At 43.3% G+C, this 21,703-nt stretch overlaps 2 gene segments (V, D, J or C); both read left to right on the plus strand.

Moving 5' to 3' along the window:
• The first annotated feature begins 4,592 nt into the window (after positions 1-4,592).
• On the plus strand, positions 4,593-5,332 carry LOC130542279 (T cell receptor alpha variable 9-2-like). The segment is given in 2 exon segments: positions 4,593-4,674; positions 4,998-5,332. Coding segments are annotated over 2 exon segments (381 nt in total).
• A 15,085-nt stretch (positions 5,333-20,417) lies between these two features.
• LOC130542280 (T cell receptor alpha variable 9-2-like) lies at positions 20,418-20,955 on the plus strand. The segment is given in 2 exon segments: positions 20,418-20,498; positions 20,621-20,955. Coding segments are annotated over 2 exon segments (381 nt in total).
• The last annotated feature ends 748 nt before the right edge of the window (positions 20,956-21,703 follow it).

Genomic DNA, 21,703 nt, shown 5'->3' on the forward strand with positions numbered 1-21,703 from the left:
AAATTGTATAGATATCTGTGGCTGGAAATTTTGAAACTCCAAAGTAAGGTTTCAAGGAGAAAGCCAGAATCCAGAAAGAAATTATGCTCTTTTATTTTTTATTTTATTTTATTTTATTATTATTTATTTATTTATTTTAAAAAGATTTTATTTATTTATTTCCAGAGAGAGAGAGCAAGAGTACAAGCAGGGGGATCAGCAGGCAGAGGGAGAAGCAGACTCCCCACTGAGGAAGGAGCCGACACGGGACTCGATCCCAGGACTCTGGGATCATGACCTGAGGGAAGGCAGATGCTTAACTGACTGAGCTACCCCGGCATCCCTATTTTTTCATTTTTGTCTACAAGCAACTCACTTTATTTTTTTCACTTTTTTGTTATTTTATTTTATTCATTTTTATTTTATTATGATCTATTAGTCACCATACAGTACATCATTAGTTTTTGATGTAGTGATCCACGATTCATTGTTTGCATATAACACCCAGTGCTCCTTGCAATATGTGCCCTCCTTAATACCCATCACTGGGCTAGCCCATTACCCCCCCCCCCGAAACCCTCATAAGTAGAAAATATTCTATGAAACAATCAGGGAGCTGGGAATTTTGTCCAATGGATGGCCTCATCAGTGCAACAGTTAATACATAAAATAGCATTATTCATATGAATGGTCACATTCAGTCCCTTACATTCTGTTCTGCATGTCACGCCTAAAAAGCGCAAATATTGACCTAACTACCTATCTTGGAGAAGAGGGGAATTTTCCAAGAGAAGAGTCTGAGAATTCTTATTTAATAAAGAATGGGTGAGAGAAAGGAAATTTCCTCGAATCAAGACGTTTTCCTTTCATAAAAACAATTTCATATATTCACATATGTTTATATATTCAGTTGATGTTCTTCACCATAGCTGCCTTTAAATCTTTCAGGGTGGGAAAGGTGGAAGGAAGGTAAGTTTATTCTTTGTCAATTCAGAGGATCCATGAGTAGGAATCACAGGAAAGGGGCTTCCACTTTTGGAAATGAGGTAGTCTTCCTTCCCAGAAACCTTTTCTCCTGATAGTTCTTTAGGGCCAGGTTCCTGCTGGTACCATTCCTGGAACACATGCAATATTTATACTTCCCTGGATTCATTCTCACAGAGGTCATCAGAAATTTCCAGAAATTCATGTGAATGAGAAAGAGGTTTTGTCAGAGAGAGATAATTCTGGAAACTCAAGGACTGGAGAACTTTATCAATGAGCATCAGGGAAAGAACACTGTAGTGGCGTTTAGGAGAAATCTGATGGAGTATGGAACATGAAGCAGTGTTGCCAGGAAGTGGGAAGCGTGACAGGATAGATGGTAACACTATAGAGGAAATCGTCCTGGGGCTACGAGTCAGTAATTGCACTGGAGGACATGTTATTTATTTTGATTGGAGAAAATGTAATCACTGCAAGTTTAAAGTTACATACGGTTATATTTTCTGAGTTTGCATCTTGAGGTTTTCTCATCAGTAGAATTTCTACTCTTTCTTTCAATACTCTGCATTATATAAGACACAGAGGATTCAAATAGATTTCTTAAATCATGTCAGATTTCTCTATGAAAATTATTCAAAGCTTGGGTCAAAAAGTTTCCTATAGTTGACATAGTAATAACAGATGGAAGTTACTCCCCTGCTCCCTTATCTTTGAGATTTGGACTTTTACTTTTGTCACTGTCATCTTAATTGAGGGAAGATGAAACATTTTTTAAAAAAGATTTTTATTTATTTATTTGACAGAGACAGCCAGCGAGAGAGGGAACTCAAGCAGGGGGAGTGGGAGAGGAAGAAGCAGGCTCCTAACTGAGGAGCCTGATGTGGGACTCGATCCCAGAACACCGGGATCACGCCCTGAGCCGAAGGCAGATGCTTAATGACTGTGCCACCCAGGCGCCCCAAGATGAAACATTTTGACTGTTGGTACAGTCACCTCTCTGGAAATCACAAGGTCATGAGCAAGACCAAGCAGGAAGAGCAGAGTCTGAGCAAAGAGCCATTTGAAATATCAACTGATGCTCTCTCTCTAACTCTAATCCTTGGCTCCCATGTTCCTTTTAGAAATAGTTTTTCTCCATAACAGACCATTGAGGACGGTAGATTTGGCAGAAAGGGAAGGTTTTCTATTTTCTTTGTTGAAGGGAGTAAATCTTCATTCCTTGCTGATGTCAGACATGTGCAGCAGGCCCATCACGGAATAAACAGCGATAGCATCTACCTCTTTCCAGCTTACTATCAGTGACTCAGTGGTGCGCAGAGGTATAAATCTTGATCTCCACATTCTCGCTGTGCACTCCATCCCTGATCTAACATATAATTTGCTTGACTGATTGCCGTCTTGCTGCAGGTGAGCCCCTTGGAGGCACAGGCAAGGAGAAGCGCATTTCCCCGGTGAGATCAGTAGCGCTGTGACCACAGACGGAAGTGCACCTGCCTGCGCAGAACACGTGGAGGGCTCGTTTTCCTGCATCTGGTGCACTAGACTGTGGCAGGAGCAGGGCCTTTTTCTCATTGGCTGGGGGACCATGTGGGAAAGTCCTCTGTTAGGGGAAGGGGACGGCCTGACAAGAGCAGGAGCTGAGCTGGCTGGAGGCTGCAGTTCTGAAGCTGGTCTAATGGGGAGGAGCCATGAGGACATCCAGGGGAGCTTTAATCGTGTTCTCGTGGCTGCAGCTGAGCTGTGAGTTGTCAAGTATGGGACACGGAGGATATTAGTGGACGGTCTTCAGAAGTCAAGTCTGGCTTTACTCAGGTTTCCCCCGTTAGTGTAGAAAAGAGCATTCGGACGGGTAAGAACCTGGAATCTCTTCTCCTGTCTCTGACCTTTTCTTTCTGCACAGGGTTCAGCCGAGGAGAGACTGTGGAGCAGCGGCCTTCTACCCTGAGTGTGCAGCAGGGACGCAGCTCTGTCATCAACTGCAGCTATTCAGACAGTGCCTCACATTACTTCTCTTGGTATAAGCAAGAGTTTGGAAAATGTCCCCAGCTCCTTATAGACATTCATTCAACTATGACCACAAAAGAAGACCAAAGGCTCACTGTCTTACTGAACAGGACGGCCAGACATCTGTCCCTGCACATCGCAGACACGCAGCCTGAAGACTCAGCTGTGTACTTCTGTGCGGCAAGCACACACTGCTCCCCAGACACCTGCTGCCTGCACTCCAACCTGCCACCGGGGCAGCCCCCTGGCCTTTGACACAGACCTTCCAGTATAACGTTTGTCCTTTGCTGGTCTGCAAGTGGAAGCTAATATGTTAGGCATTAAAAGCATATGATAAGATTAGGATGGAGATGACCCATTCTTAACTCACATAAAATAGTCACCTTATGCTGGAGTCAACAGAACAGGGAGAACATAAGAGAATAATCACAGATTCGGGTGCCTGAGTAGCTCAGTGTGTTAAGCATCCAACTCTTGTTTTATGTTTTTGTTTTTTAAGATTACATTATTTATTTGGAAGAGAGAGAGAGGGAACAAGCAAGGGAAGCAGCAGAGGGAGAGGGAGAAGCAGGCTTCCCACCAAAAAAGGAGACTGACGTGCTGCTCCATCCCAGGACCCTGGGATCATGAATTGACATGAAGGCAGACGCTTAACCGACTGAGATACCCAGGGCCCTGAACTCTTGGTTTTGGTTGAAGTTATGATCTCAGGGTCTTGAGATCAAGTCCTGCATCAGGCTGCAATTTCAGCGAGGAGTCCACTTTCCCTCTCCCTCTCCCATTGCCTCACCCCTCACTTTCTCCTCTCCCTCTCGAAAATAAATAAATAAATCTTAAAAAAAAAAGAATCTGAGATCATTCTGTGGGATTCAACTTCATTTATGATGTTTCTTCTGTCTAGAATTCATATATTCCACCATTGAACAATTCTGATTTTCCGGAATATTTGACTATTAAAATTATTGACTATAAAATAGTGTGACTTTTCTTCTGAAAGCCTTCATTAAAAAGATAAGTATTCCTTATAATTGGTATTATTTTAGGACCCAGTAAATACTGTATACCAATTAAAGGCCATTTGTTCATTTCTGTTTAATTTAACAATTATTTAGGGAGTGCTTAAAAAAATGACAGTCACAGTTCTAAATATTGGGGCACAGTACCAAAAACGAAGAATCACTCAGCAATGTCCTGACTTCCTATTACTTTTTCCATGTTCAACCCCAACCCATTTCTGGCAGTCGGTGGGTTACAGGCTGGCCCACATGGCACATGAGAATATGAAGCACTGTAGTAAGATGCTTAGAAGATTATTATCCTCCCACCTACAGAAACGCCCTGCGATGCTGTGTTAAAGACCTTCCATATCAGGTAGTGTCTCAAGAACAAAATAGATCTGAGAGGGCAGGATTGCTGTTCAGAATTCCAGGGGCACCTGAAGACTGACATGTGCCTCATGAAGTCAGGGATGAAACACATGGTGACTTGGGGAGGACTCTGGCCAACACGCACGCACTCAGTCCCCATCCACCAGGGGGCGCAGCTTCCCATCACAACCACATTTCCTGTGTGAAACGTGGGCTTGCACTGTTCATTTCTCTGTCAATCCAAAGCTTCTTCATGGTAAGAAAGAAGAACATTATTTAGGTGACACTGCAGAGATGAAGTGTTCTCCAGGCTTCGTGACTGTGGTACTCTTAATGCTTGGTAAGTAAAATGCCTCTTAAAACTTGGATTCTTTCTTCCAAGTGTCAGAAAACTTTTTTTTTAAAGATTTTATTTATTTATTTGACAGAGAGACAGCCAGATAGAAAGGGAACACAAGTAGGGGGAGTGGGAGAGGAAGAAGCAGGCTCCCAGCGGAGGAGCCCGACACGTGGCTCGATCCCAGGACTCTGGGATCACGCCCTGAGCTGAAGGCAGACGCTTAACAACTGAGCCACCCACGCGCCCCTGTCAGAAAACTTTTGACTATAATTTTATTCAAGAGTTTTATGCCCAGGTGACACAGGTCTCTTCTTTTTCCTCAGGACAAACCCATGGAGACTCAGTGACCCAGACAGAAGGCCAACTGACCCTCTCAGAAAAGGCTTCCATGACTATAAACTGTACTTTTTCAACGACATGGTCCCCCACTCTTTTCTGGTATGTCCAGTATCCAGGAGAAGGTCTACAGCTCCTCCTGAAAGCCATGAAGGAGAAGGAGAAGGGAATCAACAAAGGATTTGAAGCCACCTATGACAAAGATTCCAAATCCTTCCACCTGGAGAAAGGCTCAGTGCAAGTGTCAGATTCAGCTGTGTACTACTGTGCCATGAATGACACAGTGACGGGGACTGCAGGGGGAGCTGAGTGCAAACTCTGAGCAGAACAGGGGCCTGGATGCTGAGCGTCTCTGACTGAGCCACTCTGGTTCCAGCTCAGTCTGTGGTTGTCTGTCCCCCAGTGTCTGCTTGATACAAAATCATAGAGACGCCGAGATTATAGGAACCAGAAGTCACATCCCCACCCCAGCTGTTCCTTAGTGACACTGAGGAGAGTTTGATGCCAAGAGTCCCTCAGCTAGGGAGTAGGTAATTTCCAGGTAAAATCACATGGTCTCTTGCTCATCCTTGCAGTGAACATCCAGCCCCACAAGTTGTTCAGGGTATCCTGGTGGGTGTTGCTGTGTCTGTGAAACTTTTAGAGGCACACGGTGTGTCTGAGAAGGTGGCCTCTGCCCAGTGTCTTCCTGACAGAGTGTGGCAGGAGAGGTGATGGCAGAACTTCAGCCTCAAACCAGGTTTTAGTAGAGAAAGAGGGGAAGGGAAGAAAGGAGGAAGAACACATGTACCCGAGCAAGGAAAAGAGAAGCCCAGGACCTCAGCCCTGGTTTATTTTCGAGTAAATCAGGTGGTAAACACAGGCTGATTTTCAACTGAAGAAGTAGAGGCAGAAACAGAATGGAGGAAGTGGGTCATGGCTAGCCAGTTAAATAGATCAATTGGCTTTCTGACAGTAGGAACTCAAGGAGATCCTTCTCAGAGCCTAGGAAATACGGTGAGAGAAAATGCTCTTGCACTGATGTTTCCTAACAATATAAATAGATAGGCGACACTGAGGGGGAGATCCTATAGATGTCTCTAATTCTTGTTTTGCAAGCTGTCACAGGGAGCCACAAATCATGGGATTGGGAGACTGTATGGGGGATAAGTGAAGTTGTACAAAGAATAATAGAAAAGCAGTTGTCTGTATTGCAGTGCAAGACTTTGCCAAAAAGGCTGCAATCTTCTTTATTTTTTAAAATATTTTTAAGGTCTTATCTGTTTACTTTAGAAAGAGAGTGAGAGACAGCCAGAGCATGTGGGGGGGGGATTTGGGGGGTGCGGGAGGTGGGGAGAAAATCTCAAGCAGACTCCTCATTGAGCGGGGAGCCTGACATGGGGCTTGATCTCAGGATTCTGAGATCATGACCTGAGCCAAATGCAAGAGTCAGTTGCTTAACCAACTGAGCCACCCAGGTGCCTGGTGATCTTCTTTAATTATTATCCACTTCAGTAGATTTTATGAATGAGCTGTGATTAGAATATTAATACATTTCCCTATATATTAGTGTATATTCTTGGTTTAAATCAATTTTTTATTGGTTTAAAATATAAACTTTTTTGAAACCTCTATCAATATAACTACATGTCAGAATGTACTTGAAACAATTCAAAAAGGTATATAATAAGGATTTTTCTCGGACATTTGGATAAAATGGTAGACTAGGGTTACTGTGAGCTCAGAAGGTAGAGCTGCTATTCTGGATCTCGTGGTTGTAAGTTCGAGCCCCATGTTGGGTGTTGAGACTACTTAAAAATAAAATCTTTAAAAAAAACCCATGCTAGATTAATAATGCATGTTTACCTCTTGATTTTTCTAAAACTCTATTAAAAAAGATAGTAAAGATATCTGAAAGGGCAGAAAGCTGCAAACACAGAGAGAAATAGAAAAGAAGCTCCTAGCAGGCAGTGACACCAACTAATTTTAGAAAATGAGCTGTAGATGGAGAGGGGCAAAGACTTGCATGAAAGACTAGAGAAGGGTTGGGGCTCCTGGGTGGCACAGCAGTTAAGCGTCTGTCTTTGGCTCAGGGCGTGATCCTGGCGTTACGGGATCGAGCCCCACATCAGGCTCTTCCGCTATGAGCCTGCTTCTTCCTCTCCCACTCCCCCTGCTTGTGTTCCCTCTCTCGCTGGCTGTCTCTCTCTCCGTCAAATAAATAAATAAAATCTTAAAAAAAAAAAAAGAAAGAAAGACTAGAGAAGGGGAAACCCAGGGCTGGTGTGGAAGCAACTTGGTGTGTGCTGTGCCCTCAGGAAAGGGTCAGGGAAAAGAAGTACCACATAGTTTGGATAATTGAGGAAGATGGTGTTGCCCACGTTGGGGGGTGTGTGTGTGTGTGTGTGTGTGTGTGTGTGTGTGTGTGTTGAAGGTATTGAGGTGGAGGGAATAAATTACGTGGGCCACATGAGAAACTGTCTAAGTCACAGAACAACCGTGTACTCCTCGGCCCTTTATAAGAAGCAATGATCACTTCTAAACCCAGCACAACACTGCAAGTTGGTCTTTGAGGAATTGAGAGGAGCACATAAATAATTTCCCCTCATCTTGTGTATTACTATGCTTTTAATTTTTGCTCATCAGTTCAACATTCCTTTACTTAAAGAAGTTTTTCCCTTCCTCCCTCTAACCCCTGGCAACCACTGATCTTTTTACTGTCTCCATAGTTTTACCTTTTTCAGAATGTCCTATAGTGGGTATCAAACAGAATACAGCCTTTTCAGATTGGCTCCAAGAAATAGGAAGATCCGTAGGAGAAGGAAGGGAAGAATGAATGGGGAGTAAACAGAAGGGGGAATGAACCATTAGAGGCTGTGGACTCTGGGAAACAAACTGAGGGCTTCAGAGGGGAGGGGGGGTGGGGGATTGGGATGGGCCGGTGATGGATATTAAGGAGGGCATGTATTGCATGGTGCACTGGGTGTTATATGCAAGTAATGAATCATGGAACATTGTATCAAGAACTGGGGATGTACTGTATGGTGATTAATATAACAAAAGAAATATTATTTTTTAAAAAAGAAATATGCATGTAAGTTTCCTCCACATCTCTCCATGGCTTGATAGCTCGTTTCTTTTTAGCACTGAATAAGATTCAGCTTGTCTGGCTATACCATAGTTTACTTACCCTTTCTTCTACCGAAGGACATCTTGGTTGCTCTCATGTTTTGTCAAAAATGAATTAAGCTGCTATAAACATTTGTGTGCAAGTTTTTGTGTAGCAGAATTTCCAGCCATTTGGGTAAACACTAAAGATTGTCATCGCTAGATCATTTGGTAGGAGTCTGTGTAGTTGTGTAAGAAACTGCTAGTCTTGTGTTCCAATGCGGTGTTACCATTGTGCATTCCCGTCAGCCATAAATGAGGTTTCCTGTTGCCGGACAGCCTTGCTGGTATTAAATAAAATCCAAACAGATAAGCCTTGAAAATTCCCTGGGCAAAGATCACTTCCAAATCAGTTTAGTCCTACAAATAAAGCTTGATTTAGTTTATTTTGTCAGACCAACTTGACCTGCATCGTTTTGGCTGTGCCTTTGGAAATCCTAAGCGAAACTTGAACTGTTTCCTAAGTTTGATGTGAGGCACCCACTGAGCCATCTCTGATATCAGTTACAGCAACTCTGGTATTATAACCAGTCACTGTGAAGAAGATACGCTCCGGTCTCCTCACTATACAAACTGCTTTCCGACAATATACCCCTGAGCTCCATTCCATGGTTAGGTTTGAGTGCTCCCAACTCATGAACTCTCTTTTTGGGATGTGCACATAACACTTGTACTAATTAACACTTTGGTGAAATTCATTGGATTGACCTGGACTATTTCTGAGTTTTTGACACCAGCATTTGGTGGTGTTAGTGTTTTGGATTTTGGCCATTCTAACAGGTAAGACCTGTGATGTCTATTTTTTTTTAATTTAATTGGTATCGTGTAAAAAACACTTACCATGAGATTTTTTTTCTGTTCCATGAAAATCCATTGCTATTCCTTGCATTTTGAATGACTCTATTACTCATGATTTTGTAACATCATTCCCAGTTTGGGAAAGGAAGCAAAAAACTTCCAGGATTACCCTAAACATCCCCATCTCTGTTGTAACCAGAGACAAAGACTGCTGACCCCAAACCTTAAGCTGAAACTTGCATGTGGAATGATTACAGCACACACTGAATTCCAGCCTGCTGTTGTTTATGTTGATGAAAGGGCATTGATAGGAAGGCCTGTGCCCCGAAAATTCAGATGGAGGTAAACGGGCAGACTCCCAAAGCTGGGAGCAGCCAGCTTCTTGAAGAGGGGACCTGGGCAGTTACACAGCCCCCCGCTCTCCCAAGGAAGCCTGCCCTTGATTTAATGCTGGGCCCTCACTGTCTTGAAATTCATAGTAATTTAATCTTTGTCCTTGTCCTTTCTAAGTGAGTCCGTGAGTGGGAGGAGCAAGTGCCTGAGCAGAGAGATGCATGGGGCAGCAGGACACAGGCAGGAGGCTCCAGGTCTGGGTCACGGCAGGTGGTGTGTGCGCTGAGTAGGGGGCAGGGCCACCTGGGGTCTGTGCCTGCTTTGGACTAGCTGGGGTTTCGATGTCAGCAAAGGGTGCAGTAAATATTGTTGGGAAATTACCACAAAAGGAAAGTGTTTGCGGGGATGTTTCAATAAAGCTGTTTGGCAGTTTCTTATACAACTAAACACAGTCTTACAGTCCGATCCAGCAGTGGCTTCCTGAGTATTTACCCAAAGGGGTTGAAAACTTATGTCCACACACAGATTTGTACACAGGTGTTTTACGGCAGTTTATTCACAATTGCCAAACTTGGCAGTTCACAGCATGTCCTTCAATAAGTGAATGAATAAACAAATGGTGGTCCATCCAAGATGGAATATGATTTGGTGCAAAAAAGAGATGAGCCATGAAGTGATGAAGGCATAAGGAGACTTTATATGCATTTTACTAAGAGAAAAAAGACCATCTGGAAAGGCTACATATAGTATGATTCCAATTCTATGACTTTCTGGAAGAAGCAAAACTATAGAAGGAGTAAAAGACTGTGGATGCCAAGGGTTGAGCGGAGCAGCAGGGATGAAGAGCACAGAGCATGGTCAGGGCAGTGAGCCCACATCTCCAAAACGACAATGGTGGACACGTACTTACATTTGTTCACACCCACAGAATGAACAACAGCAGGAGTGAACCCCAGGTAAACTGTGGGCTTTGGGCGACCTGACGTGGCAGTGTAGGCTAGTCCGTGGTGGAAGGTGTCCGGGGGAGTTGACCGTGGAAGAGGCGATACCCGTGCGGGGGCAGCGGTGCACTGGGACCTCAGGACACCTGCCTCATTATCTTGGAACCTGGTTGAAATGTTTGAAAATAATAAAGTCTTTAAAAAATTAAATTGAGAGACATGAAACTAATATGCATGAAGACTTAAAGCATTTTCAAAAAATGGTCCCCAAGTAACATTACCTACTGACACCTTTTCCCTGCTTTTTGAATAAAGATCTTACATTTTCATTTTGAAATAATCTCAAAACTTGTATAGGTATCCCTGGCTGGAAATTTTGAACCTCCAAACTAAAGTCTTATGGAGAAATCCAGAATCCAGTAAGCAATTAGGCTGTTTTAGAAAGTGCTCCCAACTTTTCATATTGGTGAGCTCACCCACCTCCCCTCGGTTGTCTCCACTGCGGAGATTCTTTCTTTTTTTCATACGATACATAAATAATATGTAACAGATACCTAGAAGAAATACAACTGCAGAAGAACACCCTGTTTACCCATGGCTCAGCCTTGGAGGCCCCTGGTCTCACTGCCTACAAAGGGCTTTCCACTCAGTGAATAAAGTTCCATTTTTTTCCATGTTAATTTGGATTTAGTTCTCCTTGGCACCTTACTGATCTCATGGAAGAAATGAAAACCCAAACAGGACCTCATCCTGAGGATTGTGTGTCTATTCTGAAGAGGGTCAGGGTCAACCTCAGACCCACTATACCCTGTGTGGTTGTGAAAATGGACTTGGGGTCCATGATGCAGGTAATTTCATCCCACTCTGACACCAGTCCACACTGCACACAGACAGTTCTCAACACATATTTGCTTTATAGTATCAAAGGAATTTGGAGCTGGATGAGCCCTTAGAAATTCTTGAGTCCAACTTCATTTTACAAAACAGAGACTGTAACCAAGATGACAGTATGGAACAATTAGGTACTAAATGAGCTGTGTGAGAAAGAAAGTGGGTTTCCTACTTCCTTTAAAACATTCTTTCCCCTGCCTCTGTGCTGTGGGACCATCCTGCTGCGTAAAGAGAAAGTGTTTAATGCAAGCCCAGCCATTTAGATCTCTGCAGTTTGGGTCTGATAAAGCTGTGGTCCAATCAGTTTCAATGCCTGAATGGAGAGGTCCACTTTGTGTAAAAGTCTGAGACCTTAGGCAGGAAGGGAGACTCAGGCTGAGCAGCTGTTACTCTACCAGCGAACTCATGCATCTCTCACTGTTTCTGTAGGACAAAGCCAAAGGTGGTGGTGCCGTGTGAACACCGACATGCATTTCTAAGGACTTTTCCCAAAATAGCAAATACATTTCTTATCCCAGGTGGACATCCCTTGAAGTCACAATGACTATAATGACTATATTTCACACATTGTCAGCAAAATGATCATTGGAATGAAGACTCATGTAGCTGGAAGTCCATGAAGATGGTAGATGAAGGTTTTCTAGGCCAACACTTTAACAAAAAGTAAAGCAATATTCTATGAAATCATCATGGAGCTGGGAATTTTGTTCCAAGAATGGCTGTTTCTCTGCAATAGTTAACTCATGGAAGAGAGTCATTCATATGAATGGCCATATTCAGACCATTACATTCGTTGTCAGTGTCACACCTCACAAGAGCAAATATTGTCTTATCGGTCTCTGAGAAGAGGGAAATTTGCCCAGAGAAGAGTTTGAGAATTCTTATTTTATGGGAAACCGGTGAGAGAATGGAAGATGCTCTGAATCAAGAAGTTTTCCAAACATAAAAACAATTTCATATATGTGCATATATTCATATATGTGCAGCTATCTTCACCATAGCTGCCTTTAAATCTTTCAGGGTTGGAGAGGTGGAAGGAAGATGAGTTTATTCTTTGTCATTTCAGAGGATTCATGAGTAGGAATCACAGGAAAGGGACTTCTGCTTTTAGAAATGAGGTAGTCTTCATTCCCAGAGACGTTTTCTCCTGGTCAGTTCTTTAGGACCAGTTTCCTGTTGGTACCATTCCTGGAGTACATGAAATATTTATGCTTCCCCGGATTTATTCTCACAGAGGTCATCAGAAATTTCCAGAAATTAGGGGCGCCTGGGTGGCACAGCGGTTGGGCGTCTGCCTTCAGCTCAGGGCGTGATCTCGGCGTTATGGGATCGAGCCCCACATCAGGCTCCTCCGCTATGAGTCTGCTTCTTCCTCTCCCACTCCCCCTGCTTGTGTTCCTTCTCTCACTGGCTGTCTCTATCTCTGTCGAATAAATAAATAAAATCTTTAAAAAAAAAAGAAATTTCCAGAAATTAATGTGAGTGAGAAAGTGTTTTTGGTAGAGAGAGATAATTCTGGAAACTCAAGGACTGGAGAACTTTATCAATGAGTGTCAGGGAAAGAACACTGTAGTGGCGTTTAGGAGAAATCTGATGGAGTATGGAACGTGAAGCAGTGTTGCCAGGGAGTGGGAAGTATGACAGGATAGATGGCTGATACTTTAGAGGAAATGGTCCTGAGGCCATGAGTCAGTAATTGTATTTGAGGACATGCCATCTATTTTGATTTGAGATAATGAAATCACTTCACGAATAAACTTTTGCGGTTATATTTTCTGAGTTTGCAGGTTGAGGTTTCATCTGAATTTCTACTCTGTCTTTCAGTACTTTCCAGAATATAAAACACATAGCATTCAAAAAGATTTCTTAAATCATGTCGGATTTCTTTATGTGAATTAGTCCAGTCTTGGGTCTAAGTGTTTCTTATAGTTGAAATATTAAGAACTAATGGAAGTTATCCCCCCTGCTCCCTTATTGTTTAGATTTGGTCCTTTACTTTCTGTTTTAGTCATCTTAAGTAAGGGAATAGTCCACATTTTGACTGTTGGTACTCTCGATCCTCTGAAAAAAAGCAAGGTCACGGGCAGGACTAGCTAGGAGGAACAGAGCCTCATATCAGAGGCATCTGAAATATCAAATGATCTTCTCTCTCTTACTCTAAGCTTGGGTTACACGTTCCTTTTACAAAGAGTTTTCTCCATGAAAAATGAGAATGATAGATTTGGCAGAAAGGGAAGTTTCTCTAACTTCTTTTTTAAGAGAATGAATCATGATTCCTTCCTGATTTCAAACATGTGCACCAGGCCTATCATGGAATACACAGCAGTAACATCTGTATCTTTCCAACTTACTATCAGTGACTCAGTGGTGCGCAGAGGTATAAATCTTGACCTCCACATTCTTGCTGTGCACTCCATCCCTGATCTAACATATAATTTGCTTGACTGATTGCCGTCTTGCTGCAGGTGAGCCCCTCAGAGGCACAGGCGAGGAGAAGCACATTTCCCCGGTGAGGTCAGTAGCGCTGTGACCACAGACGGAAGTGCACCTGTGCCGACGCAGAACACGTGGAAGGCTCGTTTTTGTGCATCTGGTGCACTAGACTGTGGCAGGAGCAGGGCCTTTTTCTCATTGGCTGGGGGACCATGTGGGAAAGTCCTCTGTTAGAGGAAGGGGACGGCCTGACAAGAGCAGGAGCTGAGCTGGCTGGAGGCTGCAGTTCTGAAGCTGGTCTAACGGGGAGGAGCCATGAGGACATCCAGGGGAGCTTTAATCATGTTCTCGTGGCTGCAGCTGAGCTGTGAGTTGTCAAGTATGGGACACGGAGGATATTAGTGGACGGTCTTCAGAAGTCAAGACTGGCTTTACTCAGGTTTCCCCCGTTAGTGTAGAAAAGAGCATTCAGAAGCGTAAGAACCTGGAATCTCTTCTCCTCTCTCTGACCATTTCTTTCTGCACAGGGCTCAGCCGAGGAGAGACTGTGGAGCAGCGGCCTTCTACCCTGAGTGTGCGGCAGGGACGCAGCTCTGTCATCAACTGCAGCTATTCAGACAGTGCCTCAGACTACTTCCCTTGGTATAATCAAGAGCTTGGAAAAGGTCCCCAGCTCCTTATAGACATTCGTTCAAGCATGACCACAAAAGAAGACCAAAGGCTCACTGTCTTACTGAATAAGACGGCCAGACATCTGTCCCTGCACATCGCAGACTCGCAGCCTGAAGACTCAGCTGTGTACTTCTGTGCGGCAAGCACACACTGCTCCCCAGACACCTGCTGCCTGCACTCCAACCTGCCACCGGGGCAGCCCCCTGGCCTTTGACACAGACCTTCCAGGATAGCGTTTGTGTTGTTGTCTGTCTGTAGGTGGAAGCTAATGTGTTCGATGTTAAAAGCATATAATAAGACTATTAGGATGGAGATGACGCAGACAGGGTTAGAACATTTTGTTGAATGACTGTTTTTTGGTGGATACTTGAATGGAGCTAGTAATGTTTTATTTTGAAATTCAGGTTTTAAGAAAATTTACATTGGCTATTCAGAGTCTTCTGCTGTAAATAACCACTAATACAGTCCTTATTATGAATGGGCACTTAATACTAGTTTCAAAGATAGCATTTTTAATTTTTCTGATTCTAAAACATCACATGCCAAATATAGAAGTATGGAAAGTAGAAACATGAAAGTGATAATTCTGTAAACAGATAATATTGCTAATATTCCTTTTAGTCTCTACAAAGATTCATTAGAATTACATTCATGATTTTTTCACTTTATGGATTTTGATTTGAGCATTTCCTACTTCATCAAATCTTTCCCTCAACGATCTGGGTTTTTTTTTTTTTTAATTTTATTTTTTTTTAAGTTTTCATTTAACTTGTGATTCAAAATAGCTCTGTGAGGTATTTTCATTAATTATGGTTTCATATTAGTTTTGTTCCTCTGTATTTGGCGCAAAGTTGACTGCTGAAATTTTCTATGTGCTTTGACCACTTTCTTGTTCAGAAACTGTGAACAGGTTTTCCTTTAAAGTGTGGGAGTGGTATGTACTATTTGTGCATTTGAGGGAAATTAAGATAGGGAGTGATTTGACAATGTGAGTTTCAGAAAACTCAGAAATCTACTCTCGTTTACAAAATTTTGTAGGTCTCTGTTCACAATTACCCTCTCATAGAATTTAGGAGACAGAATTTTGTATTTCACTCACTGGTATATTTTTAGTAAGTAGCACAAACTTTTTCACATAATTAATTACCAGTAGATGTTAAAGAAAGAAGGAGAATTCTGCTACTTACTCATCATTTGAATTTAAGCTTTATGATTGAATTAAACTTATAAATTGATTTTGAAAAGAAATATCCTTATTCTGTATATCTGATTATTTGATTGTTTTACAACATACTGTTTCTTTCCACATATATGCATCTCTTTTTTAATAAAGCTCAGTTGTTTGAAGATAATTTATTCTTGGACTTGTAATTTTCTGTTATCGTTATAATGAAAATCTTCCTTCTGAGATATGTGGGAAATTTTACATGTGTGTGTCAGCCACCTTACTAGTATTAGCAGATTGCACAAAGGCATTTGGACTAATGGCTAATGTAGAGATGACAGCTGCCAGCCTCCCTGCCACGTGTTCACGTTTGACAGAATTAAACATTACTAGCCACAATGCTCTTAAAAAAAAAAAAAAAAAGAAGTAGAAGTGGTATCTCTAGTGTTGGAAAAAAGTCAAAGGAAATAAAGAAGTTGTGTAAATATTTAATTCCCTCATTCTTCCACCCCTGCTCAAGGGTAGGCTCCCGTCAAGTCCCTCTAAGTCTTCCTAACTAACGGTGGATCTAACTGGCAATGGGCACAGTGAGAATGGTTTCTCTTAGCTGAGTTATGGTTGTGAGTTATTGCTAACTGGCTGTTCTCATTGGGAAACACATCAGATTAAATTCAGTCTATCACACAGAACAAAGGAGGTCAGGACTGTAGCCCAAGACGTGGATGGGCTCGATTCTCTGGCTCCTTGTACCCCCAGCTCCCCGCAGCAGAAGCAACGTGACTCCTGATTGGCCTATTTCCTGCCAGCCTGACAATGGGGTCAGAAGGAAGCCTGCGTCTATGTTATCAGTTCATTTCTTCTTAAGTCAGAAGCGAGACAGAGGGTGCCGTTGCTACAGGTTTGAACGCTCGATCCTATTTAGAGGAGCACTGGCGCAGTGGAAGCAGCAAGGGTTTAGCTGGAGTGTGCGGGGAGTCCGTAGCTCAGATCCAGACAGGGTCAGGCTTCACACCTTCACGCGGTGGGTGTGTCTGTCTCCTACTGCCTGGACCACGGAGCACCAACTTCAGGGCCTTCTCTCCATCCTGTGAGGCCAGACTGGGTGCTGAGAGTCTCCCTTTCGTTGGCTTTCTCCAGGCCGGTGCTGACTGCGTCTGCGTGGTTTCTCCAACCCAGGAGATGGGCTGCTTTCTGCACATGCTCACTAGTTGCTTACAGAAGCTCCCTCTTGCTGCCCCGGAGGGCGCTGGTGGCAGGTCGCAGGGTGCGATGATGTGCGGGTGAGGCACTGAGTGTCGTGTGTGCCCGTGGACCATCTGTGGGGGGCTGCAGGCTAACCATGGAGGCTGTGCCATGGTTTCTGGGTCCCTGTTGGTTTACTGCCCCCCAAAAGCCCTGGGTGCTGTTCTGCCAAGTGCACCCCGCTCCCCAGTGAGCAGTACCCCTCAGTGTTCTGGCTGGGCTAGAAAGAGGTTTTTCTCATGCAGCCTCCTCCGGAGCTGGAGGGCCATGTGTTCATTCACATGTTCTCACTTCCCTCCATGTGGAAATCACAGGCTGGAAGGTTTCTCTGGACTCGGAGCTGTGTCACATGGGTGGGGGTGAGGAGGGTAAAGTGAAATTGGTCTTCGTGCCCTCCTCAATCTGTCCAATCTCAGATTGTTCTGTTCCACGGTGTGCTGTGTCTCCTCTCTGGACTTCTTCACAGGCACTCTCTGTAGTTTAGTTATGACTATGAAAATCACTGGTTTTTTTGGGGGAAGGGATGGTGGAGATGGTAGAAAATTCCTATTTTGCCATTTTGATGTCAGTCTTGAAATTATTTATTTATTTATAATACCTCAATTGAGTTTTTAAAAAGATTTTTTAAATTTATCTGAGAGAAAAAGAGAGAGACAGAAGGGGTGTGCAGGAATGGGGGAGGGGTGGCGGGAGAGGGAGAAGCAGACTCCTGGCTGATCATGGAGCCCAATGCAGGACCACATCCCAGGACCCAGGATTATGACCCAACCTCCCGGCAGACCCTTACCCAGCTGAGCAAACCAGATGCCCCTACATTTTTTATTTTAAAATAATTATGTAGAAAATTCACTATTTTTGGTGTCCATTTCTGTGAATTTTGAAATTTAACACATTGTATAGATCATGTCACCATCGTACAATCACTGTACAGAATAGTTTCTTTGCTCTCCCAAGCTCCCTTGTGCCATTCTTCTGCCATTACACGCTTCCATATTCCCCACTCCTCGCAACATTGGTCTCCTCATATTTTTGTGTTTTAAAAGCGTCCAATTGATGGCAGCATGCAACACATAATCGTTTGAGAACTGCATGTCTCGGTGGGAGGAACCACATGCCACCGGGCACACCCATGACCTCACCTCTGTCACCACTCTCAGTGTTTCCTACCACTGAGATTTTGAACTTTGACGTCATTTTCATAGGAATAGCTCATCATTTCAAGTGTTCGAATTCCTTTAGAGACTTGACACATAGTCTACAAAATATGTCTGCCAGTTGATATCGCAGAGATGGTGCTGAAGGTTGGATCAGCTCATATAATCAAGATGAGTCACGTGCTGTGCACGAGTTTTGTTGTACAAACGTCATCTTAAATTTTTATCAGTAGATACTTTTTCACATTTTAAGGGTAATTTAATTGATGAAGATTCACTCTCTAGCAGTGCCAATTAGGGTATGGTTATTACTTGTTTTTTCCAGGAGTTCATATGAAATGACACATCCAGTGATTTTTTAAAAAATTATTTCATTTATTTTAGAGAGAGCTCAAGTGGGAGGAGCACAAGAAGAGGGAGAGAGAATCCCACACGGGCTGCCTGCTGAGCACGGACCCCAATGCAGGGCTCAATCTCATGATCTTGAGATCTCAACCTGTGCTTGAAATCAAGAACCTAGTGCTTAACCAACTGCTCCACCCAGGCAACCCTGCAATAATTCTTAAACTTTGTCGCACTGGCAATGGCTGTGCTGAGCTGAACTACAGCACCGTGGTGGGTATTGTCTCAAATAAAGGCTATGCGCATGCAAGTTATTTTATTAATAGGAGAACAAAGTCAAGATAATCAGAAATATGTAACACTTCACCATTAAAATGGGAAAATACCTCTAAAGTTTCAAAATAACCTCAAAAGAATGCAAAGGATTAAAATTGGTGGTTCCAAACATCTAGGAGAGTTCTCTTCTAATGGCCTGGGTGGAACTGTCTGCTTTATGCAATTACATGCTCATTTCAATACGTGCGTGCACAAGTATTTCAATGCTTGCATGTACTCTTATCTGTGTGCTGTTTCTGCTGATTCTCCAGAGAACCTCAGTTTAAGATCTCCAATACAAGTAACTCTCTCAATTCCTGTCAGTGAAGGATGCATAATGTCATACTAGTCGATAAACATGTAACCAAGGATCCATTTCTCCTACTTTATCTGCCAAACTGGTAATAAATTGTATATATAAGGTCATTTCATATATCTCAAGGGCAGTCTTTTTCTGGGATTTTGTTCAGAGCACCAAAGGTTTAGGTCATGTGATGGTGATTAAATGACTGTCCACAGAGCAGTCTGTACCTGGGATGAAAGGAAGAGGGTCTAGTTCAGTTTGTGAAGGTTGGAATGCGTGTGGTTGGGGCATCTGAGTTATGTGGGCCACAGTGAGCAGTCCATCATGAGACAGCCCAGGACTTGGAAGGATGCAGGGCCGTGAGGGCTAAGGCTGTACCAGGCCGCAGTAGTTCAAGGGGAACTGCTACAGTGACTCATTTCAGTGTTAATATTCCATTTGATGTTTCCACTTTTCCAGAGGGTTGGTGTGTGACAGGAGAAGTGAAGTTTCTGTGTGAGGCCTAACCTTACCTAACTGTCCCAGAGAAATTTCCTCTGCTACCTAGAGAGTAATTGAAATGGCACAGGCAGTAACACAAAATCCAGTTGATATTTAACTCTTGTGATTGCTGTGGCTTTCAGGCAAGAGACTGGTTCAACCCACGTAGAAAATAACATACCATTACCTGTCCACCCTCATAGCTCATGGAGGGAACGCAACTGTGTCAGATCCCTTCGGAGATACTCAAATGTTTCCTTAGGACAGTATTTCAGGGTGTATTCTACCTTCCAGATTTTATGGGATTTCCTTGACTCCCAGAAAGGCATGGACAGCCCCATTGTCAGCCATCCTAGAAAAGTCTCCCCACTAGTGTTTGTTTAATGTTGCGTCCAGTATATTCCCAGCGTGAAGTATTGTCTCTGGTGGATCATAGCAAGTGCTCCCTAGAGATCATTTGGTTGCACCAGGCAGCTGTCCTGACTTTGATATATCTTGTTTCCACGGATCAGGAAAATCAATCATTCATAATGATTCTTTACAAAATTTAGTGCCAAATTTTCTGTAACTAAGATTGGATTATTGAACTTTTCCATGCTTTTGTCTTTATCTTTTTAAAGAGGTGGTTATATCAGGCTCTTAGTTGGAAATGTATATTCAGATGACTTCCCAAGCATTTTTTCTTAGCTTTTACATTGTCTTTTTACTGTGAGACATTGTATTTCTTACACTATTTTTTTTGAATTACATGAATACATCAAATACTCATGAATTTGATGTGCATTTCTAATAGGATGCAGGAGACACATGAAAGGGTTAAGAAAAGTTAGAAAGTTAAGAGACCTCATCTTCTTTATAGTATTTGGAAGTTGTGACCAACATTAAAAACATATTGACCGACACTGACCTCATAATTTTTTTGTAAAATTACATATATATGAGATTTTCATTAATTCATCTTCTTGAATTAATGTAGCTTCTCCAAGGTTTGGATTTTATAAAGGGGTCTGGAGTAGCAATTGCATGCCCAGCCTCATGTTGTCTCTCAGTGTTTTAAGGACTCTGGCCAACATGCACTATTTCAGTCCCCGTCCACCAGGGGGCGCAGCTTCCCAGCACAATCCCATTTCCTGTGTGAAATGTGGGCTTGCATTGATCATTTCTCTGTCCCTCCAATGTTTCTTCATGGTACGAATGAAGAATATTATTTAGGTGACACTCGAAGATGAAATGTTCTGCAGGCTTCATGACTGTCGCACTCTTAATGCTTGGTGAGTAAATGTCTTTTAAAATTTGGATTCTTCCTTCTTTTGTATCAGCAAAAGCTTTGACTATAATTTTATCCAAGAGCTTTATGCCCAAGGTGACACAGGTCTCTTTTCTTTTTCCTCAGGACAAACCCATGGAGACTCAGGGACCCAGACAGAAGGCCAAGTGTCCCTCTCAGAAGAGGCTTCCGTGACTATAAACTGTACCTATACCACAACTTTGTACCCCACTCTTTTGTGGTATGTCCAGTATCCGGAAGAAGACCCACAGCTCCTCCTGAGTGTGTCGAGGGACCAGGAGAAGGGACGCAATAAAGGATTTGAAGCCACCTTGGACAGCAAATCCAAATCCTTCCACCTGGAGAAAGGTTCAGTGCAAGCATCAGATTCCGCTGTGTACTACTGTGCCCTGAGTGACACAGTGACGGGGACTGCAGGGGGAGCTGAGCACAAACTCTGAGCAGAACAGGGACCTGGATGCTGAGCATCTCTGACTGAGCCACTCTCGTTCCAGCTCAGTCTGTGCTTGTCTGTCCTCCAGTGTCTGCTTGTTATAAAATCATAGAGATGTCGAGAGTATAGGAACCAGAAGTCACATTCCCACCCCAGCTGTTCCTTAGTGACACTGAGGACAGTTTGATGCCAGGAGTCCCTCAGCCAGGGCGTAAGCGATTTCATGGTAAAACCACGTAACAATGAAGGGGTCTCTTGCTCATCCTTGCAGTGAACGTCCAGCCCCACAAGTTGTTCAGGGCACCCTGGTGGGTGTTGCTGTGTCTGTGACACTTTTAGAGACACACGGTGTCTGAGAAGGTGGTGATGTCCAGTGCCTTCCTGACAGAGTGTGGCAGGAGAGGTGATGGGAGAGCTTCAGCCCCAAACCAGGTTTCAGTAGAGAAAGAGGGGAAGGGAAGAAAGGATGAGGAACACATGTACCCGAGCAAGGAAAAGAGAGTCCGGGGACCTCTGCCCTGCTTTCTTTTCTAGTAAATCACCTGGCCAACACAGACTGATATTCACCATGAAGGGGTGGGGGCAGAAACAGATTTGAAGAAATAGGTCATATCCTGACCAGTTAAATAGGTCAGTTGGCTTTCTGACAGTAAGTACTCAAGTGAGATAATTCTCAGTGTCCAGAAAATACGGTGAGAGAAATGCTCTTGCACTGATGTTTCCCAACAATATAGATCGATACGTGACACTGGGAG

This window comes from Ursus arctos, unplaced genomic scaffold (genome assembly GCF_023065955.2).
Source record: "Ursus arctos isolate Adak ecotype North America unplaced genomic scaffold, UrsArc2.0 scaffold_32, whole genome shotgun sequence".
Taxonomy (NCBI): Eukaryota; Metazoa; Chordata; class Mammalia; order Carnivora; family Ursidae; genus Ursus; species Ursus arctos.